General features: G+C 46.3%; 1 protein-coding gene across 1 annotated transcript in view; it reads left to right on the forward strand.

Moving 5' to 3' along the window:
* Positions 1-27,716, forward strand: part of celsr1a (cadherin EGF LAG seven-pass G-type receptor 1a) — a 94,526-nt gene that overhangs the window by 38,171 nt on the left and 28,639 nt on the right. Inside the window, 11 exon segments of the mRNA XM_030342458.1 lie at positions 739-961; positions 4,023-4,138; positions 5,678-5,766; positions 12,026-12,106; positions 19,229-19,386; positions 21,308-21,471; positions 21,855-21,980; positions 25,556-25,722; positions 26,115-26,300; positions 26,898-27,011; positions 27,577-27,716. The exon segment at positions 27,577-27,716 is cut by the window's right edge and continues 35 nt beyond it. Coding sequence (XP_030198318.1) covers positions 739-961; positions 4,023-4,138; positions 5,678-5,766; positions 12,026-12,106; positions 19,229-19,386; positions 21,308-21,471; positions 21,855-21,980; positions 25,556-25,722; positions 26,115-26,300; positions 26,898-27,011; positions 27,577-27,716 — 1,564 coding nt within the window.

The following is a 27,716-nucleotide window of genomic DNA, read 5'->3' on the forward strand; positions in this document are numbered from 1 at the left end:
TTGAGCTGAGATTCATGATCAGCTGTGTCTGCGTTCTCCATCGCCGTTTATATTTCAGCTCAATCAGTGGTTTAAAGAAATAACTAATAAAAAGTCTTTGTTGTTCTCATTAAAATCATTTGGAAGCCTTTACCATTCCGCAGAAGAGAGGAGTATGTTTAAACCATTAGATAGCAAACCGATGACAGGCAGTATGTCAAAGAGGCTGTTAATCACACATGTTATGCTCTCTGCTGCTAACGACGGTTGTAAAACAGTTAGATAAAATGTTGCTAAGGCTTCACATATGGTTACACTTCGACTGTGGATATCATCAAGATGATTTGTTGTCTTAGCAGTCGTTTTCATCACTGTTGGGATTTCCCGCTCATAAATATAATAGGCCTGTTTAGCCCTTTGAGACTGTAGCTGTAATGAAGGCTTATACAAATACAATGAAATTTAATTACTTTTATTGAATGGATTTGTCTCAAGTGCTCAAGTTCACACTCCTCATTACAGCACAGCAATTTATCATAATTATAAAAACTGTTTGTGTTTGTACTGTCGGTTTTGACAACACGTTTTTCCTCCAATTGCAGGAATATAATCGTTCCGTTAAATTCAAAATTCAAAAATGTTTTTTTAACCAAACCGTTTTCATCACTTCCAGTTAGTTTTTCCCGCTCTTTCCTCGCCAACTTTACACGTTATTTCTCAACACTTCCTGTTGTGTTTTTCCCGCTCTTTCTCCGTCAGGTGACCACTGCGAGGTGAACGTGAACTCGGGCCGCTGCGTGCCGGGCGTGTGTAAGAACGGCGGGGAGTGCGCCAACCGACTGATGGGCGGGGTCATGTGCCACTGCCCGTCGGGGGAGTACGAGAAGCCCTACTGCGAGATGACCACGCGCAGCTTCCCAGGCCAGTCCTTCATCACCTTCAGGGGCCTCCGCCAAAGGTTCCACTTCACCGTCTCCTTCAGGTGAGGCGGGAGGGGGGCGCATTTCACCGCGACACCGGCTGATGTGGACACTGATATGGCTGAGTTTGACGGAAGGGATTCTTGTTTTCTTGACGTTTGTGTTTACATTTAGGCATTTAGCAGTCGCTTTTATCCAAAGCGACTTACAATAAGTACATTTGTCAGAAGAAAGACCAAGAGACAATGTATCATTTTCATAATCTTTAATGTTTCAGCTTCAGCTTTTCATTTTTTCTCCTTCATTGTTTCTATTCTTTTTTTAGTTTTTTTATCAGTCTCATCTGTTGGGCGTCTCATAGGTTTTCAGCAGGAGATTGTGAAAACCTGCGCTTTTTATTGGGAACTCGGAATTTGCGATTGGCAACACTCTGTTTCCACCACAGACCTCCTCTTAGCGTAGTTAACGTAATAAGACACGACCAAAGAAGTCCTGGACTAGGAAAAATGATCATTACACACACCGTTTGCTTTGTATTCGTCCACACATTGCTGTTGCGTCAGGTCATGTCTCGTCTGGCCAGGCTCAAGCCGGGAAGCCCTGTGTCATAATTACAGAGAGCTGCACAGAGCCACGCTTTACGACCGTTAGACTGAACCCCGGAGAGGTCAAGGGAACCTTCCAGAACTCAGCCGAGAGGGAGAACCCTTGAGAAGGTCCACTCTGAGGTGTTCCTCCTTACAGAGAGGCCAGGACAGAAGAGGGAGTGCCTGTCAGACTCAATATAGTAACAATAAAATGATAACGGAAATGACAGTAGAGGGGCGGTGGCGCTGACATCGTAGAGAACACTGACTGAAGGGGCCGCAGGTTTGATTCCTGACTCTAGTTTGAGGTATTTGTCCGTGGATTATCTGATTTAGAAGGTATACACTAATGAACACTGTTTCAAGGAGATTTACAAAGACTGAGGGAGGTAGCTTATGCGTAGCGATTGTTCTGATTCCCGCGGTCACACCGGCGTTTAACCTGCACGCACACACACACACAATGACAAACACACACACACAGACACGCACACACACTCACGCACACACTCAGGCAGACACTAAAAAGCACACACTCATTCACACACTCAGTCACACACTCTTACACACACTCACACACAGATTCACTCACACACTCTTACACACACACACACACACACACACACACACTCGGGTGCGACGGTGCTCCGCTGCGTCCCGGGAGCTGTCGTTAGCGAGGAGCGAGGGGAACAAACAGCGAGAGGCTGGGAGCCGGGCGCTGCTCGCCGGGCGAGTCCGGGCGTGCGCACGTTCCCATTGTCTTCCCCGCTTCCCGCCTGGCTCATAAACACATGTACGCACACGCACACGGAAAGACACACACACACACGTGCAGACGCACATGCACCCGACAACACATGCATACGTTTGGTTACACATGCATGATGACCGACACACAAACTCGCAAACTTTATAGGAATTTATACACACAGCCAGACATGAAAAGTGAAAAAGTACACACAAACACACACATACACAGACACAGACACAGACACAGACACACACACACACACACACACACACACACACACACACACACACACACACACACACAACGTTCATCTCTCATTAGCATCATTCCACTGATCGGGTGTGAGTTCTGCTTCTCACTGAAAACAGGAAGTACCTTGTGATGAAGAGCGCTTATCACTTCCTGTCCTGCTCTCCTTACTTCCTGTCCTGCCGCTCGGAATGGAATCTGCAGAGTGACTCCTGTGACCTCACCTAGTCTCCCCCCTCCCAACCCCCCCCCACCCCCACCCCATCCCGCAATCTCACACCTCGACTCTGAACACGCACAGACCCTCACTCACTGGATCTTTACCCTACGCTCCGACAACGCACGCACATATCCACAAACACACCTACTCACACAAACATACGCACACACGCATTAAAACGCCATACGTACGCACACACAAACAAACATACCATGCAAACACACACACAAGCACACATACACACACAGACACACACACACAGACACACACACACACAGACAAACAAACACACACACACACACACACACACACACACACAGACACACACTTGGGGCAGTCGATGGACTTCCTGGCTGGCTGCCGGTCTTACGCTTGTTTCCTGACGACATCCTGTTCGAAACTTCCTCAAGACCCGAGAGCCCTTTAATCCTCAGTTAACTCTCTCTCACACACCGCATGCACATACACACACACCGACACACACGCACACACAGACGTACAGACACGACAAACACACACACCGACAAACACACGCAGAGACTGTATTTGCCGTGTTTGATTTGGAGAGAAGTTGGGGAATACTTAAAAAATATAAATAACGGAGAAAAAAAAAGTTTATATCCTAAACGTTGGTCATGTTTTGTTCTTTAACAGTTCATATTTATTCCCTTGTTATTCCCCTTCTCCTTTCTCTACCACCCTCACATTCCTCTGTTCTCTGCGTGTTTTATGAGGTACAGGTCTGGGAGTGTAGGCCCACTTACTCTGAACATCACACATAACTCTCACACGTATTAACAACACACATATATCAAAGACACACATCCACGCATATGTTTATTCTTTGCATACATTTATCAGGTTAAACTTCTCTACATCCGTTGTCTTTGGGCACATGCTTAGTTTCCAAAGATAGAAAGAAACCATGTACATGATTGTCAACACCAAATTAAACCATTCCATAACGTTTCACCAGCTCTAGTGAAACATGGGGTGTTACATTAGCTGTCTCTGATTGGCTGAAATAGGAACACAGCAAGTATCTTCACCCGTCACATATTTTAGTCAATTGGAAATGTTCCTTGCAATTGTTGGCTAGCCAGCTTATCATTTCCCGAACACAATTTACACAAAAAAATGTTGTAGCCTGAAGTTATGTTAAAGTTGTAAACATGAGAATGTTTTGTTTGCATTAGTTAGCTGAGTTAGTTAACTGTGAGTAAGCTAGCTAACGTTGTGTCAGCTAACTTACTATGTTTCTATTGGACTGTTAGCTGAGTTGGTAAGCTAGCTAACTGTGAGTGTTTTTTCTGCAGGTTTGCGACCAGAGAGAGGAATGCTCTGCTGCTCTACAACGGAAGGTTCAACGAGAAGCACGACTTCATCGCCGTGGAGATCGTCAACGAGCAGATCCAGCTCACCTTCTCTGGAGGTGAGACCCATACATGGTCACTGTGGGCGGGGCCCGGGCCTCCTGCTCTGGGATGGGGACGGATATGGAATCGAACCCAGAACCGTTTGACCGGAGGTCAAACACCCTGACTGCTACCATGCGTCGTCACAACATTATTCTGTCACAGTCAAATCTGTGTGTGTACAGGCGTGTGTTTATGTGTCTGCATGTGCATGCACAGGTGGGTGCAAGTTTGTGTGCGTGTGCATGTGTATAGGGGTGTGTGTGTGTGTGCGTGTGCATGTGTATAGGGTGTGTATTTGTGTTTGTGCATGTGTATAGGGGTGTGTATGTGTGTATGCGTGTGAAAGCAGGTTGGGTCTTTTCTTGTATCAATGAATAGTGGCTTGTTCCCTTGCTGCGTTGTTGTTTACATTAGAAGGTCATCCACCTGTCAGGTTCCTTCCTCCACCTGAAGCCTAGCGATCATTAATACGTAGCTGGGTCAACTGGAAGGTGCTTCCGGGTTATTAGGTTACTACTAATTATTAGGTTATACCTAATAACCTAATACCTGGCTGATTTCAGATGCAGAAACACGAAGCGCTACACCAGAGCTTCACGTTTCTGCATCTGACATCCTCAGCAAGCGTTCCTCAGTGTCAGCGTGGCCGTCGATCTTCATAACGTCCAGAGGATCCGTCACACACAAGCACACGATATGCAAAAACGCGCCTGAACTCGTCCATCACACAACCGAGGGTCGGGGGTCCCGCGGCGACTTCTCAGGTCCGTCCTCAGGAGTCTGACACGGGGCCGCGCTCTGCAGTCCGTGGGCCGCTGCAGGGCGGGTCCTGCCTTGAGCTAACACCGTAAATCCCTCGTGCTTCTGCAAACATCTGAGCCATGCTTCATACTGTCACAACCTCGCCTCGGCTCACACACCCAGCCGGGACGGGTGCTGCGGTCGGGGGCGTGTGTGTGTGTGTGTGTGTGTGTGTGTGTGTGTTGGGTGTCTCTCTCTAAGTCTCTAAGTGAGAGAGAGTGTTTAAACTGGTTTACACAATGAAGTGATGTATGAATATGCTGTGGTGTGTGCGTGTGTGTGTGTGCGTGCGCGTGTGTTGATGTGTAAACAAGAGAGAGACAGATTTCCTAAAAACCTTTTGTCTTTTTCTCCCTGTACGTTCTACCAATCCTTTCCATTCCTCTCTCTCTCTTTCTCTCTCTCTCTCTCTCTCTCTCCTCTCTCTCTCTCTCTCTCTCTTCTCTCTCTCTCTCTCTCTCTCTCTCTCTCTCTCTCTCTCTCTGTCTGGTTTTGTCTCACTTTTTCACCTAGGGCAAGTCATTATAGGCTTTATTTGAATTATGTTTTTATATAACGTGTTGCTGTATCCTAATGCGGAAACATATCCATCAGCATTTTGAACTTGATTTAATTGTTAACTCTTTCCCTCCTCCTCCGTCTCTCCCTCAATCTCGCCCTCCATCTCTCTCTCTCTCTCTCTCTCTCTCTCTCTCTCTCTCTCTCTCTCTCTCTCTCTCTCTCCATCTCTCTCCATCACTCTCTTCCTACAGGAGAGACGAAGACCACGGTGTCTCCCTTCCTTCACGGTGGAGTCAGCGATGGCCAATGGCATTCTGTCCAGCTCCATTACTACAACAAGGTAAGAGCCAATTAGAATGCACCCAGAAGCACTTCGAACCAATCAGAAAGCAATCAGTACCTAAACAGACCCGGAACGGAACCGGAGATGAAACCACTCCAGAATGGTTCAGCTCCTTGTGCTGTTCGCCATTTTGTGTGGGTTGTGTGGCATATGCTTTGTTAAATCAGTGTTGCCGTGTACTGTAGTGGGGCTGGCATGCGTTATGTGTGTGTTTTTGTAGCTGTGCTGAATCAGTGTGTTGTATACTTTAGTTGGCAGGGCGGGCATTTTGGACGCTGTCCAATATTACTAAAATCAAAATGCCTTCTTTGAAGAATGAATTCGCGCTGATAAGTCTATTGACTTGATGATCTGAAATACTGAAACCTACGCATTAGAATTACTGTAATCTTACTTCAAGGTGCTTTCACTTAAGTCAAGATAAAACAACAAACTTAACATTTGGGTGTATCATTAGAATATAAAACCTGACTCACAAATAAAACAAGGCATTACAACTACCAACAGCTAGTTGTTTATTGTGAACCTCATGTAAGTAATGAATTTGCAACAAAACCTTTGCCAAAAGTCACTCGGGCAGTTTGGTGGCCCAACCCGCTACTACGCTAACCAGGGCAATACACCTTTTAGCTCGTAGCCTTGTGGCGACGCAGGTTTGGTTCCCAAGTGCAGGCCTATGCTACTTGTTCCAAAATGCCTTTCTACTTCCAACCACTTTGTGTACATGAAGGCATTAATGCTCATACAAATGGATTACGCAGCTGCACACAGCTGTTGGCTCACTGTTAGCTCCTGTCGTCTTACATTTAAAACTGTTTAAAATTGAACTAAACCCGTATTACCTTTGCCTGTGGCTGTCTTTGCTTCCACCATAAGCTGATCATTGGCTACGCTTTGAAAAGTTCCCTGCATTACCATAAGTATGATACTCAGCTTCAGCACCTGTTGTACTGAGGCAGCACCATGTAACATTAGCTAGCGCAGCCATAAACACAGTGAGGTCACAGAGTTTGAATCCTCATACACATCTCAGTTTACCCGTACACAAGCAGGCTAACCTTTGAGTCAAACTTAAGCCTAATTAGTTTTCCGGCTAACATTAACGTTTAGATTTACTTCACTAAAGGGTAACGAGAAAAATGTGCACTGGGCATATTTATTAATATTTATTGGTTTTAGTCCTATTTAATCGTGATAACCTATTTTCTACCTACATTTTAGGTTATTTATTGCTGGCAGAAAATGCTGCATCGTGCCCCTTCAAAGACTTTGACCGTGGTTTTCGTTGAGGCTTTGCAGATGAGCAACCAAGAGCAATTCATCAAGATCTTGTGCTTAGGTCTCTGGTTTGACTGAAGAAGATAGCCCTGCTGCTCGGTCCTTCATCTTATTTTGGATTACGTTAGCCCTGTCTTTAAAGTAAGATAGCTGTGTGTCTGTTGTAGCCGAGAAAGTTCCAGGTCTGACCTTTGCAACCCTGGTCAATAGTTCAACACCAACTGCCAGCTAGAATGGTAAACGGACTGCATTTATACAGCGCTTTTCTAACCAGTGGCCACTCAAAACGCTTTACAGTATCGCCACACATTCACTTACTCTTGCACATATACACAAACCGACGGCGGAGTCAGCCACACAAGGCGACAGCCAGCTCGTTGGGAGCAGCTAGGGTGAGGCATCTTGCTCAGGCACACCTCGACACTCAGCTAGGAGGAGCCGGGGATCAAACTAGCAACCTTCCAGTTACCAGCCAACCCGCTCTACCTCCTGAGACAAATGCCGCCCCTAGAAGATTAATTGTCATGTGTGTTTTTCTAGCCTCAATGTTCTGCTGGGAAATGGGCCAACAATGCTGGTTTAATAACAACTCATAACTGTAGTAGTTATAAAAAACAAAAGTGTATTTGAACAAGATGATGGATTAAGCCGGGATTCGTTCAGGGTTGAATTGATCCGGAGAAGTGTTTCCCACGGTGGTTTTTTCTTGACATTTTACCAACACCGATCTGGAGAAACAGACAGGCGTGATTTCATAACAGCGATTGAATATCATCTTCATAGGTAATCTTATATTAGCAGGGATTATTCTCTTGTCAATCGCGGGTGTTCATTTCAGGAAGACTTCCATGGCCTGCGGACATCGTTCTCGTAAGATAGGGTTGACGAACCGCTATTCGAGCTGACGTGTGTATCGTTGTGCGTTGGTCCGTGTCGTTGTGCGTTGGTCTGTGTCGTTGTGCTCAACGGTGCGAGGGGAATTCAACCGTACAATCGATTGTCTGGTGAAGCATTATTTCTGTACTACAGTACCTTGCCGTACAGCTATACTTGTGTAGTTCGGTGGCTATTGTTCATTCAACAGTTAGTGTAGATACAACAGGTTGTTTGTGTAATGCATGACTTTCTTGAATGAATTAGCTGTACATTTATAGCTAATTCAAACATTTATCATTTATCATCTTGTATATCATTTTTCTATTTTTCTAAGTATAGAGCAAGAAAAACATTCTTTCTAAAATGACAAACCCCTTCCTAAGTAACATTATTATGATAGTGGATAAACACTTTGAGACCAGCCAGTACAATCCCTTTCTCTTTCTCCACACACAAAGAGCTCAGCTAGCTTTGCATCATAGCTATCTCGCCGGTGGTGTCGCGGGAAAGATAATACGCTGAAGGCATGTGCCTCGCGGCGGCAAGGTTAGCCCCCTGTTACATGGCTCTTAACAAAAGACCCCTGGCGCTCCCTGTCTTCCTTGGCTCTTCTTCTTTTGTTCTTTGAGCCGTAAAGGATCACCATGAGCCCGGTCTAGAGTCATCCAGTGTCCTCTTTCACGGGCCGCGCTTCTCGAACACCTCTAGCTTGTCCGACAAAACTAGAAACAATGCGCAACCTCATCGCATTTCACATGAATGTAGAGGTTAGCTTGCGTTAGCCGGGGATGTATGGCCATAGCGGTGAGGTTCTTCAAAGCAGATGATGGATCAGTTGGGCCGGGCGCTACCGCTAATGCTAGCTGGAGGCTAGCGTTTGTATTGTTTGTGGTTTGTAGGCTACATGTCGCCGTCTTGACTAGCTTATCTTACGACAAGGTTAACCATGTCAGCAACAATGCTGTTGACGCCAGAGCACATTGTTCCTGTCCCGGCTCTCTCTTTCATCCCAGAAAAAGGTATTATTTTGCCCTCGTAAAAGAACGAGAATAAAAGTACAGCTTTTTGTTCGTCTTCTTTGATGTTTTGTTGGTTTGTTTGGACTTTTGCCATGGAAACAAGAGATTAATCTTCGGTGTGTGAGAGCATGTGGCGGTTGATCCTTCCCCTGTTTGGGTATCTGAGACCTTCTGCTTTTGTCTTGTTTGTTTAGTCGTTATAAGGTTTGAACCAGGAGAGATTCGGTGGTTGTAATGCACACACTTGGCCACACACTACAAACTCACACACACACACTCACTCACTCACAATCACCGACTTACACACACACACAGATACACACACACACACACACTCACAAAGACACACACGCACACACATACACTCACAGAGACACACAGACACACATGCACACACACACACAAACACACACACATACACATACACACACACATACCCACACACAATCAAGGGCGTGGAGGAAGAGCAGTATGTAGCATATGGTCTGGTCTGTTATCTAGACACATGCACTGGTGTGGCTTTTACATGCATGTGCACACACACACACACACACACACACACACCACACACACACACACACACACACACACACACACACACACACACACACACACACACACAGCGTCAGGGGCTTATGGCATTCCATAGGTTTCAGGCTGGCATTGAAGGGTGATTTAATGCTGGTCACACATGCCTCTAGATTAACCATGAGATGACCCCTCTCCGACTGCAAGGTGAGAACTTATTGAGGACCATGAAGTGTGTTGGTGTGTGGGTGCCAATATGTGCGCGGTCACATTTTTAGCCATGTGTCTGTGATGTAATTGTGCATATTTAACAGTGGAGGTTTGAGTGGAAGATGACATTTCTGGTATGGAAGTTCTGGTTTTTTTTTGTGACGTCACAAGCTCAGGAACCAATCAGACGCCGTGGCCAGCTCTGCGTGTGAGGCCAAGGCGGAGGGGGACTAGCATTTAGCATGTAGCATGTAGCTCCTCTGAAGGCCTCGAGGTTCCAGAGAGACGGAGGCTGAAACACTCCCTCCAGGAAAATGGGATTTTGTTATTGTCATTAGCAAGATACATTTCAACTTTGTTCAGTTCTCAGAGGTTCATCCTAGGATTCTGTATATATTTTGAGCTCCTGGTTGACATTTATGTTCAATTAAAAAAAAAAAAAGGATTTCAGGTTTATGAGTTTCGGCCCGAAACTCATAAACCTGAAATCCTCTAATTTTTTTACTGAATAATCCATATTGGGGGACTGGAATGGGACCAGTCAGACTGGTCTCATTCCAGTCCCCCCAATATGGATTATTCAGTTGCTTGTTGCAAAGAATGGTGACACTCCTTGGAGATGAATCAAAGGTTGTGTGTTAGCCAAAGGGTGTCATGACGGATGCTATGTCCATATTGTACGTCCGTCTAGCTATGAGAACAAGAAACGCAGTCAAACTCTTCCTGCGCTCAAGAAGCGTCTCCCTCTCCTCCCGATCTAATGAAGTCCCATCCTTCTGACCTAATGACATCAGAGAACGCTAATCTCATCGATCAAACTAATCACACACGCATTAACGACATTGGGACACCTAATTTGTTTATAATGAAGTAGAGAGAGTTAGATTGAAGTATACTGAAGTTACAGAGAATGTGAATCAAGCCAACACAGGGATTGTGTGTAAAGTCTTCTAAATGAATTCCTACCTGATCCCTCTTGAGCCCAAGGTTGAAGTGCGTGGGAGATTGTGTTGATGCAGGCATGCCTGCGTGTTTACAGTGTATTTATAGCAGCGGGATAATGCTGTGTTGCAGAGGTGCACCTCTTCCATTATGAAGGCCTAGCGACAGACGGGCTAATAGCGCCGGCTAATAGCGGCTGTGCTATCGACAGCTGAGAGAGGAGACAGCATTCCTAGACTGATGGAGATACCTTTAATCACCACACAGCTCAACAACATTTGCTGTTGCTCTGTCTCTGTCTCTCTCTCTCTCCTCTCTCTCTCTCTCTCTCTCTCTCTCTCTCTCTCTCTCTCTCTCTCTCTCTCTGTCTATGTCGCTCTCTCTCTCTCTCTGTCTCTCTCTCTCTCTCTCTCTGGCTCCCTCTCTATCGCTCTAATTTTCCTCTCACCATTTCTTTTTTATCTCTTACCTTTTCACTCCCCTAGTTGGAGATGTAGCAGCAATCAAGGCGATCATTTATGAAGTGTTATCTGTCATTAATGTCCTTATCACATGTAACAATTACATATTCACAAACAATCGTCAGCAGCTTTCTTGTGGTCTTTGTGCTTTTATTTTATTATAGTTTGTTTGTTTGCGCCGTTACTTTGGCGATCAGTTCTTGGTCTGAGTTAGTGGGGGGTGCAGCTCCCTGTTTGGAGCCCTTTTTGCTCATTCCCACAGGGAGCGTCGGGCTGGGAGATGACCTGCAGTGGAGCCTGTCTTTCTGGCGTCGGGCGGCTCTGAGCCCATTGTTAGAGAGGCAGAGAGGTGTTTTTAAAGTGGGAAGTGTGAAGGAAGTGGAGTTTTTGGATGTTTTCCTTGGGAACGTTTTTTGGTCGAGGCATCAATCACCGGGGCATGTGAGAGTTATAGCAGGAGCACGCAATCAGACACAAACACAACCACACACACACACACACACACACACACACACACACACACACACACACACACACACACACACACACACACACACCTAACTCATACACATGCACATACACTCACACACACTGACATACACACGTTTAGAGAAATACACACTGACACAAACATACACACATTTGGAGAAGCACACAAACACATACACACAGACACTGAGACACAAACATGCACCCATTTTGAGACACACATACTCACACGCACACTGAAACACAATCATACACACATTTAGAGAAATACACACACACATACACACACCTATACGCACACAGACTGACACACAAAGATACACACATTTGAATAAACACACACCAAAATGACACACACATACATGCACTTACCCCCCGCTACACTCTCACTCACACACACACCGCCCCTGTGTTCTCGGTCCCTGGCCCCTAACCTGGTGTTTTTCTCCCCAGGATGGGGGGAGTCTGCTGGACTCCACAGGGGCCCTGCGTCTCCCGCTCTATAGCGCCTGGCTGGAGCTCTATCAGAAGGAGGTAACCTCCGACTTCTGACCCCTAGTCTAGTCTAGAGCCGTCCCCTCCTCCCCTGTTTTCACCCCACTCACCGTTAAAGAGTGACCACGCCCTAAAGATCAAACAGAACCACACTGGCGACAAGTCCCGGGTGGTGTTGTCACGCCACGGTGATGTCACATGTCACGTGTCTCCCCCTTCAGCTGCAGTGTCCCTTGTGTCGCCACAGGGGGCGCCCTTCCTGCGGTCTGTTCACGGCGTGTGGTGGCTCTTTAACGCGGTTAGCTTGGCGGCGGCGCGCTGGGTCTTCTAGTGTGGGTGGTGCTGTCTCAGTGTAGGTCTTCGCTGGTCTCCCGGCCCTGTTGGTTTCCTGTTTCGGTGCGGTGTGGTGTGTGTGTGTGATCTTCTAGTCTAGATTTGGCTCTGGTTCGGTGTCTGTCGTTTTTGTGTTGTTGTTGTTGTTGTTGTGTAGCATTGTGGTGTTCCTCTGGTTCCTGGGGTCAAATTGTTAGACGTGTGGAGGGGCCAAACTCCACTTTGCAGAAAGGAAACAGCGTCAGTCACCCAAATTACAAAGACAACGATCCCTCAATCCTTCCATCTGTCTGTCTGTCTGTCTCTGTCTGTCTTAAAAAAGACTTGTACCTGTGCAGAATGTAAGCAGGCAGACAGGCAGACGGTAAGCAGGCAGAGAGACAGGCTGGCCACCAGGTAGGTAGAGAGACAGGGCAGGGCTTTTGTTGCTCCTGGCAGCGACGCACCGAGCTGTCAGAGCGGATTACCCACAACAACATACGGCTGTTATCACAAATCACCGATGTTCCTCCCTGGCTGCCGTGGGTTACGATAGACGTGGAGCAGAAGGGGGGGGGGGGGGGGGGGGGGGGGGGGCGGGTGAGCCAAGTGTTGGCTCAGCCAGACTTGGCAAAGGTGAATTATGTATGTATTTTATTTCTATTCATGCGAAGTGATTGATTAAAGAGTTCCATCACCATCCTTAAATGTTGGACTTCGGAGAATGGCGTTACTTACAGTGTGTGTGTGTGTGTGTGTGTGTGTGTGTGGTGTGTGTGTGTGTGTGTGTGTGTGTGTGTGTGTGTGTTCTTTGTCTATGTCTGTGTCTGTGTCTGTGTCTGTATCTATCTGTCTGTGTGTGTGTGTGTGTGTGTGTGTGTGTGTGTGTGTGTGTGTGTGTGTGTGTGTGTGTGTGTTAATGTGATCAATACGATCAATACGTTCAGTATGATCAATGCGATCAATAAGTTGGTGAATAAACAGCTTATGAGTCTTTCAGTCCGTGCAGAAAAGCTCCCATAACAGTCCATATTGTGTTGAACAGTAGACAGCAGATATGTGATTGGTGATCATAAGACTGAAGATGAATCAGTCAAAAGAAATGACGAAAACACTATCTACTAATCTGTCTCTCTGTCCATCTTTCATCATCTGTTCACACACACACACACACACACACACACACACACACACACACACACACACACACACACACACACACACACACACACACACACACACACACACACACACATCTCAATACACTGTAAGTGTTATGAGATAGTTATTGTTACTAAGTTCCTGCTTAGTGAGAAGGTGTGTGTTCCTTTAGAACTGTACATTCCTCACACCCCACAGAGCATGACCCCCCCACACACACACACACACACACACACACACACACACACACACACACACACACACACACACACACACACACACACACACACACACTGATTAACCAGAGAGATCTCTGAAGGAGTGCCAATGGTATTAAGAGAGAGCGGTAGAGAATAGATATAGCCCGAGGCAGGGATTTATCCCCCTCTTTGTCGTTTTAAGGCCCTGATGCACTTTATTTGAAACCCAAATGGGTGAGTTCACACTGGCGCAGTGACAGTTCTGGGAGCACATCGAGGTGCTGCCTCAGACCTCCATCACTGCAGGGTCTGCAGGGTACACAGCCTGACTGGTTTGGGCCAGATGGTCTGGACTGGTACGATCTGATCATGATGGTCTGGTGTGGCCTGGGTGGATCTGCTCTTGTATAGTCTAGTCCAGCCTGATCTGGGCTGGTCTAATCTGGTCTGTTATGATCTGGTCATGATCGTACTCTCTGGTCTGGTCTGGTCTGGTCTAGTCTAGTCTGGGCTGGGCTGGTCTGAGGTTATCTGGTCTAGTCTACTCTGGTTTAGTCTAGCCTAGCCTAGTCGGATCTGGGCTGGTCTAATCTGGTCTGGTACGATCTGGACTTCATCACTCTGATCTGATCTGATCTGGCCTGGGCAGACCGGCTCTAGTCTGGTCTGGGATGGTGAGGCTGTATCTGACGTTCACCTTGACTGCTACTCTGACAGATGGCCAGGTAGCTTGTAAACATATCGTGTTGAACACTAGACTTCAATGTCTTGCGGGAGACACCGTAGATTTATGAAAGAGCGGTGTATGTGTGTGTGTGTGTGTGTGTGTGTGTGTGTGTGTGTGTGTGATCCATGAGGCTCGGTTTACAGGGCCAGGGGCGAGGTGAGGTCATGAGGACTTGAAAGAAGCGACCAGGGCAGAGACATCCAAACCTGGAGAATGACTGATTCTATTACCTCACTCACTCACTCACACATACCAAGTACAAACATCCACACACATACTGAGACACTCATCCACTCACTCAAGCACACATACCGAATACACACACACACACACACACACACCACACACACACACACACACACACACACACACACACACACACACACACACACACACACACACACACATATAGACATACTGACACCCACACTCATTCACTCATTCACGCACACAATCCAAAACACACACACACACACACACACACACACACACACACACACACACACACACACACACACACACACACACACACACACACACACACACACAGATAATATGATCCCCACAGAAGACTACCGTAATTAATTAATTCATTGAATTTATATAGCGCTTTTTTAGGGGGGACCTCACTTGGCTAACTGTGATGAATTTTTTTTTCTCATCTTTGACATTATTTTAGGTATTCTCAGGGTATCTGTGTATCCACTTAAATAGTGTCAGTTCAAAATGTTCAACTGTTATTTCATGAGGACAATTTCTGACCTTTAATATGCATCGTAACCGATGGTAACCTGTCACCATGGTGACGTGGAGGAACCCCCAGCCTTCTATAACACTGGCTCAGTCCTGAGCAAGGCGGTCGGCCACACACACACACACACACACACACACACACACACACACACACACACACACACACACACACACACACACACACACACACACACACACACACACACACTCTCTCTCTCTCCCCCTTCTCTCTCTCTCTCTCTCTCTCTCTCTCTCTCTCTCTCCCCCTCTCTCTCTCTCTCTCTCTCTCTCTCTCTCTCTCTCTCTCTCTCTCTCTCTCTCTCTCTCTCTCTCTCTCTCTCTCTCCCCCCCTTCTCTCTCTCTCTCTCTCTCTCCCTCTCAGGGTCGTCAGCCTCTCTTTTTACGGGCCTCTAATGTTTGAACCCTCCTGTGTGTTATGAGCGTAACGAGATCCTGGGAGCGAGTGTCTGTGATGCACCGCAGGCAGCTCCACACGCTGACTGTAGTTACACCTCCACGCTCAACACAAGTCTGTCTGCCTTGACACACCGTTTCAGACGGGCCAGTGGGATTCATTTTGTTCTTGTCTCAAACACACCCAGCTCGTTATGTATCAACCAATCAGGGTTAGTGCACGCAAACCTCTCAGCTAGCCGCGTAAGCAAACCGATATTGTGTCAGTTGGTGGCTTGGGTCTTAACTAGTTTCGTGTGTGTGTGTGTGTGTGTGTGTGTGTGTGTGTGTGTGTGTGTGTGTGTGTGTGTGTGTGTGTGTGTGTTCATTGTGGCTGAGCGTGGGGATCAAGTGCATCGCCATGACTCCTGAAGGCCGGTTGCCCCTGGAGACTCTGCTGGGGCCCCCTAAAAATGAGGGGTCAGAGAGCGGCGAACCCTCTCTGTGTGTCCCCCCCACACACACACACACACACACACACACACACACACACACACACACACACACACACACACACACACACACACACACACACACACACACACACACACAATGAGACACACACACACACACACCCACTCACACAATGAGACACACACACACACACACATACTTATACAATGAAATGCACACTCACACAATGACACACACACACATTCCACTACTCCACAGGGAATCAATAAAGAGGCATTTTGAGTACAACTAAAGAATTGTTTCCATGCCAACTGTTGCCAAACACTAACTGCATGGACATCAACTTATCAATACTCTAGTTGGTGCATTTTACCGCCCTGTGTTGTGTTCTTCTCATCAGTTTCCCCATCAATCTCTCTATAAGTACACTGATGAGAATGGTGGGGTCACTGTCTCTATCTAACTACAGTATCTCTCTCTCTTACACTCTCTCAATGCATCTATCCATCTAGAGTATATCTCTCGTCTTCCTATCTCTCTATCTGTATATCTCTATCTTTATCTCTATCAATCTTTCTATATCTATCTACAGTGTCTAACTATGGATCTATCATATCCCTTTCTATGTGTGTATGTATCTATCTCTGCTGAATCTATCATTCTCTCTTTCCACTCTCTATCCTTCTCTCTTCCTCCTCTCCCTCACCCTCTCCCTTCCCTTCTCTTCTCTCCCCTCTCTGTCTGAAGAACCAGCTCACTTGAGACACAAACTTGATCCTAATGGTTCCACTTAAGATTACTCAGCCTCAATAGCGCTTTGTTAACGGGGCCGTGAACCCAATATAATTGTTTGGGTTTTAAACGTGGTCATATGTCTGATATGATCTTCAACATAGTAATCTATTCAATGCTAGAACTGTTATTGAAATCAGACCAGTGTGCATTAGAGAAAGCAGGATCAAAACCGTGTGCATTTGCGAGCGTTCCGCTCTGCTCGGGTTGGAGGAGGCTTTAATTGTGTGTGACGTCGAGGTGCCTTTTGGTAAACTCCTCGACGTCACGACGAAGGGACACGGCGGTGCGATGTGTACAGATGTTAGGTTGATGTTGATGAAAGCATCCGAGAGAGAGTTCATCTTCCTAGGACTGTCAGCCCAAATATAAACATCTCAGTGTTCGATTCGAGCTAAAACGAGGGAGGTCATGATTTACAGGAGTTTCTCCGGCTCCGGGGGGGGGGGGGGGGGGCGTGGCCAGAGCCGGTACCTGTCTGGACAGGTGTTTGGTCTCCTACCTGTACCCTGCATGTAGGAGGCCTCGTGCACGCTTGGGTTTAACGGCTGTTTGATCACGTGCACTCTGTTGTTCGGGATTAACAGTCCAAACATGATGGAGCTCGGATTATGGCTCGGATAAACTGGGATTACTTTGAACAAAGAGGTTTGGAGTATTTACAGAAAAAAAACATGTAAAAAACATATAAAAAAACGCATAAAAACATACATATGGTATGTTTTTTAAATATGTTAAATTATTTTTTTGTTTGTGTGCAAAAATGCATATTGTCTGACGTTTGATCTCTTGGTTTCATTTTTCGTGGCCCTTTAATCTTTTGAAAGCATAAGGACATTGAGATCAGTTTTTATGTCTTTACCCATGATGCACGCCCCAAGAACACTCCTAGTACTTTCTTTTGCCCATCCTCTCCTTTGTCTGAAATGTAATACCAGGAAGAGGAGTCGTGTCATTTGATCGCAATTAGATCTTTATCTGGTCATTATTTATAATAAGGCGTTTTGTCCCTTTGTTAAACCGTTTTTTAAAGGAAATTTCCAAGAAATGAAAGGAATAGGAAGAGAGAGAGAGAGAGAGAGAGAGAGAGAGAGAGAGAGAGAGAGGGAGAGGGAGAGGGAGAGAGAGAGATTTAGCACAGAGTTGAGCCTCATAATACATCAAACAAAGAAAAAAATGGATTGGGAGTATTAATGGAAGCATGTTTGTCTGCATCGGGCCGTTGCTGACGGCCAAAACATGTTTTTGGGGGGTGTTGCCGTGGAAACAGGGCATGGCAAAAGGGAGTGTCAGTAGTGCCCGCATGTCACTTCCTGTCTCTTACTTCCTGTCGGTCACTTCCTGTATGTCTGTTTGATTGTACTGTCGTTGACTGCGATTCATGCATGTATGTCTGTCTGTCTGTCTCTCTTCACTGCGTCTATTTGTGTCATGTGTAAAGAATCATGCTATCTCTCTGTCTCTGTCTCTCGCTCTCTCTCTCTCCTGTAGGACTTTTATTTATGTTGTCTATTTCTGTCTTTTGTTCTTGTGTTCATCCACCAGCCTCCCATTATGTTAATCCTCTTTAGCAAGAAGTTCAGCACATTCCTTTTCTCTCCGTTTCTCTTTCTGTTTCCACCTCCTCACTCTCTCTTTCACTCTCACTTCTTTATTCATGCAAACTTTAAACGTATTCAACCTATGTTTGTGTTATGTTATGGTTAAGCCATCAAACCTCATTTCTATCTGTATTTCAGTCTAAGCCGCCAGGATCTTGTGTGAACACATTGTAAGATCATATATACATGATATACCTAGCAGGTATATAGCAGGTATATCTCAGCAGGTTCTAAGCATATAACATTTAAACAAATCAGTAAGAACCAGTGTATGCTTTCCTTTCCACCATTTGCTGTGTTCCGTGGCCTGGTTGTCTACGTTAACATCAGACCTGGGTGTTGTCTTGAAAGGTACGGCTCAGAGGTCAGATCTTCTTAGCTGTTACTATGGGTCGGTGTCTGGCCTTGAAGGGGGTTAGCTTGAGCTAGGATATAAAGCTCTTCTCTTATGTAGTTCCATAAAGTGTGCGATGTTGGCCCTTGAGGTTAAACAACAACGTCATTGAATTGTCGATGCACAACAAAAAGAACACGCACGCCTGCCTCCCTGACCTTGTTGAATACTAAATTGTGCTTGTGGATTCTTTAATAACGCACAAAAAATATAAAACACCACGATGCTGTCTCAAAAACATTCAGCACAAACATGTCCGCCCACAGTTAGCTTGGAGGCTAGCTGTGTCTCCTCCTAGCAGTAGCGCTAACTGAAAGCTAACATCTAACCTTTGACCTTTCCTCCCCCTTCCAGCCCAACATCGGCCGGCTGGGCATCCCCCACGGCCCCTCGGGCGAGAAGGTGGCCGTGGTCGCCGTGGACGACTGCGACATCGCCATGGCGATCCGCTTCGGCAACCAGATCGGGAACTACTCGTGCGCCGCGCAGGGAACCCAGACGGGACAGAAGAAGTGGGTTCTGCTCCGGTTTTTAATCTGGATTCGAACTGGTTCTCTTCTTAGTTCTAATCTGGATTCTAACTTTCTCTATTCTTCGTTGTATTCTGGATTCTAAATGTTTATATTCTTCGTATAATCTGGATTCTAACTGGTTTATATCCTTCGCTCTTATCTGGATTCTAAGTGTTTATATTCTTTGTTATCTGGATTCTAGCTGGTGTCTGTTCTTCGTTGTAATCTGGATTCTAATCCATATGATTGACATACAGCCATATATTGGCTGTATGTCACCATGGCTGCACATACAGCCATGGTGAGCCTGTCTGGAGCTGTAATGGTGGCAGTCAGGGTTAATAATATATTTACAAGGGCTGAGTTGCAGAATCAGAGTAGGCCCATAGAAGTTAGACACCTCATCCCTTATGCTTTTGTTCCCGCAAGAGATCCAGTCTAGACGAGAATTATTGAATTCTATGTTCTGCTCAATGTGAACAAACGTTTTACAGAGGATTGTGATTCTGCTCTGTCTGCAGTGATGTTCGCTGAGAGGAGAGGAGAGGTTAGCAAGCCGGTTTTAACACATTCACTCATTCTCCAATCACCAAGATTAAGCTGTGCAGAGACAGAGAGGGAGAGAGAGAGGTGGAGACAGAGAGGGAGATAACCAGGGAGATAACCAGGGAGACAGAGGGAGATTCAGATGGGAGAGAGAGGGAGACAGGGAGAGAAAAGGAGAGAGAGAGAGAAAGATAGTGAAGGAGGAAGAAAGTAGGAGAGAACGAAGAAGGTAGAGGCAGCGAAACATTGAGGGACACAGGCAGAAAAATAAGAAGGTAGACCAAGAGAGAATCAGAGAGAGGCGTTGGATAAAGAGAGAGAGAATGAGAAAGACATATTCAGAAGGAGAGCGAGAGAGCGGTAAAACTTCAAAGCCGATTTAATGAGGTAACATTCCTCGTGCTAGTGGCCCAGGCCGCAGTAGCTGGGAGCTATGGGATGGATTAACTGGCCTTTGTGTTTCACTTGTTCGTTTGTTTGTACAAAACACCAAAACATTACAAGCCGTTACAATTACAACAACCTGATTTCACGCACGCACAAACACACCACCCACACACCAGCTGCTGCTTTCAACAAACTTCATGAAAATGTTTGTTTTTGTCAAAGAAGTGTTGTGAGAAACTCGTGAGCTATTTTCATGTGGGTTGAGATGTGATTGGATACTGTTCTGAACCAGCTTGTGTTGAGATGTGATTGGATACTGTTCTGACCCAGCTTGTGTTGAGATGTGATTGGATACTGTTCTGACCCAGCTTGTGTTGAGATGTGATTGGATACTGTTCTGACCCAGCTTGTGTTGAGATGTGATTGGGTACTGTCTGAACCAGCTTGTGTTGAGATGTGATTGGATACTGTTCTGAACCAGCTTGTGTTGAGATGTGATTGGGTACTGTTCTGACCCAGCTTGTGTTGAGATGTGATTGGATACTGTTCTGACCCAGCTTGTGTTGAGATGTGATTGGGTGCTGTTCTGATCCAGCTTGTGTTGAGATGTGATTGGGTGCTGTTCTGAGCCAGTTTATGTTGAGATGTGATTGGATACTGTTCTGACCCAGCTTGTGTTGAGATGTGATTGGATACTGTTCGACCCAGCTTGTGTTGAGATGTGATTGGGTGCTGTCTGAGCCAGCTTGTGTTGAGATGTGATTGGATACTGTTCTGACCCAGCTTGTGTTGAGATGTGATTGGGTGCTGTTCTGACCCAGCTTGTGTTGAGATGTGATTGGGTGCTGTTCTGATCCAGCTTGTGTTGAGATTGGTTGGGTGCTGTTCTGACCCAGCTTGTGTTGAGATGTGATTGGGTGCTGTTCTGATCCAGCTTGTGTTGAGATGGATTGGATGCTGTTCTGACTGAGTTTGTGTTTGTCTGTAGATCTCTGGACCTGACCGGGCCACTGTTGCTAGGCGGAGTCCCAAACCTTCCTGAAGACTTCCCGGTCCTGAACCGAGACTTTGTGGGCTGCATGGGGAACCTCACCGTCGACAGCAAGCCCACTGACATGGCTAGCTTCATCGCTAACAACGGCACCAACGCAGGTGATATCCGACACATGATAATCATGCTAATCATGATAATCCCATTTTGTGTATGGACATACATTGCTCAAAGTTTGATTGACAAATTTCTTTAGTGTGGTTCAGGTTTGAGTTTATGTGTGTCATGTTATGGTTGCGTTTATCAAGACTTTTTATCATTACTCATTACTCTCTAGTCCAGGATTAGATAGATAGATAGATAGATAGATAGATAGATAGATAGATAGATAGATAGATAGATAGATAGATAGATAGATAGATAGATAGATAGATAGATACTTTAATAATCCCAGATGGAAATTATTTAATTTTTTTCTTTTTTAATTTATTATTACTCTGAGCCAGTCCCGGTGTGAAACTGAGTTTATGTGTTGTTAATCCAGGCTGTCCGGCCAAGAAGAACTTCTGCTCGCGGGAAGTGTGTCAGAACGGAGGGGAGTGCGTGAACCTCTGGAACACCCATGGGTGCACCTGCCCCACCGGATACGGCGGGAAGAACTGCGAACAGGGTGAGCGTGTGTGTCCAAGAGAGGAATAATTGGAGGGGGAAAAGGAGTTCAATTTAAAAGCTGAACCAGTGACCCCGCTGTGTGTGTGTGTGTGTGTGGTGTGTGTGTGTGTGTGTGTGTGTGTGTGTGTGTGTGTGTGTGTGTGTGTGTGTGTGTGTGTAAATGTGTCAGTTATGTTCCTGGTCCACTCCCTGTCTCTCCAAACGAGTGAGGATGAAGTCATGTCATCGTGTTGGACAACATTAATAACTGCTCTGTGTAACTTGCGGTGTGTGTGTGTGTGTGTGTGTGTGTGTGTGTGTGGTTTGTACTCTTCTCACGGCTCAGAGGTTTTACATGACTCACGTTCTGCTTGTCCCGTCTTGCTTGTAGAGATGTACCTGTGTTTGTAAGTGTGTGTGTGTGTGTGTATGTTTTTAAGCATGTATGTGTGTGTGTGTGTTTGTCAGTATATGTGTGTGTGTGTGTGTGTCTGTGTGTGTGTGTGTGTGTGTGGGGGTTTGTTTGTAAGTGGGGTGTGTTCGTGAATGTGTGTGTGTTTGTAACTGTGTGCGTGTGCTGTGCGGGCATTTCAGGTAATTCTCAATCTAATGAAATACCTTTACCTTTCTAGACACATTCTATCTATCCCTGATGCATCTAAACAAACACGAAGGAACGAAAATAAACATTATAGACTTGGAACTACAAGTCTATAATGCTAATAATTAGGGATCGACCGATACAGATTTTTTAGGGCCGATACGATACCGTTCATCAGCCTTAGCCGATACTCCGATACGCCGATACCGATATTTAGAGCCGATATTTAGAGCCGATACTGCTTTTGCTCCCTCAATCATAAAAATTACACTGATCACTCAATTTAAAAAAAGGAACATTTATTGAACTTCAATATAAAAAACAATATTTAACAAATAGAAAAACAGGTGAGGTAAAACAAGTAAGAAATATTAGATGAGCAATATTTAACAAATATTAAAAACAGGTGAGGTAGAACAAGTAAAAGAAAAAAAAAAAAAAAAAAAAAGCGAAAAAATATCGGCGAAAATCAGCCGCGTATCGGCCGATACCGATACACGTAAAAACGCGAATATCGGCCGACCGATATATCGGTCGATCCCTACTAATAATAATGTCTATAAAACACACACACTGGCACTGGGGCTCCAACCCTGAACCTTTTGGCTGAGACCAACGCGCCCCACCCACAACGCTTTCCTGCGCCAGATAAACCTCCCACTCCTGTGAATCACGCGGAATACGATCAAACAGTGGCGGTGTGAAACACAACAAACTATCCTCTTCTAAACCCTGGCATCTCCGCGCCCGCCTGGCGCCGGATGAAAGCAGGAAGCTCCTCTCTGGATCCGCCGCGCTACGTTCCCCGGCGCTATTGTCGCTCACACCTTAGCTTCCAGGGTCCGCCACCACTCGTGTATTGGGCGGCCCGGTAAGGGGACACGTCTGTCTCTGACCCGCAGGGCGCGGCTCCGAAACAATGTGTGGTGGACGTGTAAATCCACCCCCCTCTCTCTCTGATGTGTGTGAGGTAGCCGTGGTTACCGTTGCCAAGCAGCGGATCCGGTGACCGAGCTGGACAGAGTTATGAGGTGGGGGGTGGGGGGGGAAGACGTCTTGGCTCGTGGTTGTCGCGGTGACACGCTCTGTCCGGACCCGGGACACCAGGGGGGGGGGGGGGGGGATGACACCGGGCCTGTCACGCGGCCATTGTTTTCGCAGAACTTTAGCTTAGCTTCTGAGGGAGCCGCGGCGCGCTAGCTTAGAGCTATCCTAGTGCTGTAAGTGGGCAGCTGCATCGCTTTGGGCTTCATGAGTCAGAGAGGTTGTTTCACAGTTGCTTGTTGTTGGCAAAAAGAGTGGCGCAAAGCCACAGTATTTGTGAATATTACAGATTTGAGATGTTCCATTTTTTTATGTTATATTGATATATATACCATATTGTAGATATTGTGTACATTTTTGTCTGTGTTACCAGACTGCTTGGGGTCTAGATAAGTCTGCCTTCATCCAGGTTCCATTCACCACCTGTAACATTGAGGTCCAGTTCTGAATCCAGCTCAGGTGTTCCGGATCCGGTTCAGATGTTATGGATCCGGTCCAGGTGTTCTGGATCCGGTTCAAGTTGTTCTGGATCCGGTCCAGGTGCTCTGGATCCGGTTCAGGTTGTTCTGGATCCGGTCCAGGTGTTCTGGATCCGGTTCAGGTTGTTCTGGATCCGGTCCAGGTGTTCAGGATCCGGTCCGGTTGATCTGGCTCCGGTCCAGGTGTTCTGGCTCCGGTCCAGGTGTTACGGACTGATGATCAGATGGGAGATTTAATAGAGCTGAACCAGGGAATCCTTAAGTCCTCTCAAGTCTCAATCATCTGACGGCCTCACCTGTGTGTGTGTGTGTGTGTGTGTGTGTGTGTGTGTGTGTGTGTGTGTGTGTGTGTGTGTGTGTGTGTGGTGTGTGTGTGTGTGTGGTGTGTGTGTTGTGTGTGTGTTGAAATATGTGCCCCTGGGGAAGAGGTATCCGGGGCTTATGAGGCCGATTATCGACAGGAAACACTTACTGTACCTGGCGCTGAAAGAGACACACAGCGTGTGTGTGTGTGTGTGTGTGTGTGTGTGTGTGTGTGTGTGTGTGTGTGTGTGTGTGTGTGTGTGTGTGGTGTGTGTGTGTGTGTGTGGTGTGTGTGTGTGTGTGTGTGTGTGTGTTGTGGGCCCCAGGGGCGGTTAAACGTTCAAAGCCTGCTGTACTCAACAATAAATAAACAATGTCCCTCTCTCTCTCTGTATATCTTTCTCTCTATCTTTATACCTCTCGCTATCTGCAGCTATTTCTCTCTCTCTCTCTCTCTCTCTCTCTCTCTCTCTCTCTCTCTCTCTCTCTCTCCTCTCTCTCTCTCTCTCTCTCTCTCTCTCTCTCTCTCTATCTCTCCCTCTGTGTCTCGGTGTCTCTCTCCCCTCTCCTCTGTCTGTGTACAGTAGTCAGCCTTTAGGAGGTCTAGTAGCCTGTCTGAGTCTGGATGTCTCAGCCGGTTCCCTGTAATTACCTCCTGACACTAAATGTACGGTAGAAGGGAACATGTCCAATTGGTGTTGAAGTGAAATGTTAATAATGGTTCTTTTTTTTTATAAATCATGTTCCTTTTACAGTTCATAAATTTTACGTAATTGTGCGTCATAACATGCAAACCTCTACTTGTGTTTCTTTGTATAGCCTACTTAAATTGTATATTTTTTAATTTGGTACTTTAAATTATTCTTTTGTTGTTGTTGTAAGTTATTAAGTTATTTATTTGTTGTTAGTATACATATAACTTACATATTATATATAAGATATAATATATGCATATTATATATAATATATGGGGAGCTTTTACATTGAAATTGAAAGTTAGAGCTGCAACTTGGTCGTCATAGCAACACCAATCTGTGATCAATGTAACACCAATCAGTCATCAAGGCAACACCAAGCCTCGCATCGCCGCGTGTCTCCGCTGTTTAGCCAATCACGGCGGCTGTAATAGTCACATGTTGACCGGGTCTGGCCCTCCCCCCTGTGCAGTGATGCCGGCCCCCCAGTTCTACGACGGCGAGGCGCTGGTGTCCTGGAGCGAGCCGGACGTCACCATCGCCGTGCCCTGGTACCTGGGCCTGATGTTCCGCACCCGGCAGCCAGGGGGCACTCTGATGCAGGCCAACGCCGGGCGCTCCTCCACCATCAACCTCATGGTGAGACGCGCTTTTCGGAAAGATTACAAAGTATATTTTTTCCGACACTTTTATGTATTTTTTATTAAAGAGACAGTACGTGACAGTGTCAATACAGACACAGTTATTCAAAATGAAGGTAGACATTTTGCAAATATGTAGACAGGATTTAAATATAACCAGAGTTATACTGTCAGCTAACCGATAACTTCGGGAAAAAAAGCGGGTTGATTATTTATCCAACGTATGAATTGTTAGCTCACTACGCCAGCTAACATGTTTGTGCTAGCTAACATGCTAGCTTGCGTTTTTACACCGGCGGTTACGTTTACTAGCTAAACTCGTCATGATGACTTTGACCAATCCTCACTCTCCGTCTACGCCCCTCCCCCCCCTCCTCCTCCCCTCGCCAGGTGAGTGGCCAGCAGGTGCGTCTGGAGGTGTGGTTTCAGGACGAACTGGTGGCGTCGTTAGCCTTCGCGCAGGTGCGTGTCAGCGACGGCGAGTGGCACCACCTGCTGGTGGAGCTGAGCAGCTTCAAGGACGGCCAGGACATCAAGTACATGGCGTCGGTGTCGCTGGACTACGGCATGTACCAGGTACGGAGCAGAACACGTTACAGAACATGTTACAAAACATGTTACAGAACGTTAGAGAACATGCTACAGAACACGTTACAGAACACACTACAGAACATGTTACAGAACATGTTACAGAACACGTTATAGAACACGCTACAGAACACGTTACAGAGAGTTACAAAACATGTTACAGAACACGCTAAAGAACACGTTACAGAGCGTTACAAAACACGTTACGGAACACGTTACAGAACACGTTACAGAACACGCTACAGAGCGTTACAGAGCGTTACAAAACACGTCACAGAACATGTTACAGAACACGTGACAGAACACGTTGCAGAGCGTTACAGAGCCTTACAAAACACGTTACAGAACATGTAACAGAACACGCTACAGAACACTTTACACAGCGTTACAAAACACGTTACAGAACGTCACAGAACATGTTACAGAACACGTTACAGAACACGCTACAGAACGCGTTACAGAGTGTTACATAACACGTTACACGTTTTCCCTCAACTAAATGTAATGACTTAATTCATGTGTGTCCGTGTGTGTGTGTGTGTGTGTGTGTGTGTGTGTGTGTGTGTGTGTGTGTGTGTGTCTCAGAGGTCGGTGGAGATCGGTAACGAGCTGCCGGGGCTGAAGGTGAAGACTCTGTTCGTGGGCGGACTCCTGGGAGAGGGAAACCATGTGACCCAGGGCTTCACCGGCTGCATACAGGTACAGTGTCGCTCCGTGTGTCTGTGTGTGTGTGTGTGTGTGTGTCTTTGTGTGTTAGCTTGTGTTATTATGTGTGTGCATATTTCTGACTGTACCTGTCTGTGTGTGTGCATGTGTCTGAATGTGTGTGTGTCTGTGTGCGTGTGTGCGTGCGTGCATCTGATTAAGTGTGTTTGTGTGTGTGTGCTTGCGTCTGACTGTAAGTGTATGTGTGTCCGTGTGTCAGACTCTATCTTTGTGTCTTTTTTGTATCTATATGCATCTGTGTGTGTGTGTGTGTGTGTGTGTGTGTTTCTGACTACCTGTGTGTGTGTGTGTGTGTGTGTGTGTGTGTGTGTGTGTGTGTGTGTGTGTGTGTGTTTCTGACTATGTGTGTGTGTGTGTGTGTGTGTGTTTCTGACTACGTGTGTGTGTGTGTGTGTGTGTGTGTTTCTGACTACGTGTGTGTGTGTGGGTGTGTGTGTGTGCGTGTGTTCTGACTACGTGTGTGTGTGTGTGTGTTTCTGACTACGTCTGTGTGTGCGCGGGTGTCTCTGACTGTGTGTGTGTGTGTGTGTGTGTGCAGGGTGTGCGTATGGGCGAGACCTCCACCAACGTGCTGAACGTGAACATGGCCCAGGGCCTGAAGATCCGCGTGGAGGAGGGCTGCGACCTCGCCGACCCCTGCGACTCCAACATCTGCCCCGAGAACAGCCACTGCAGCGA

The sequence above is a fragment of the Gadus morhua genome, chromosome 19 (genome assembly GCF_902167405.1).
Source record: "Gadus morhua chromosome 19, gadMor3.0, whole genome shotgun sequence".
NCBI classification, from domain to species: Eukaryota; Metazoa; Chordata; class Actinopteri; order Gadiformes; family Gadidae; genus Gadus; species Gadus morhua.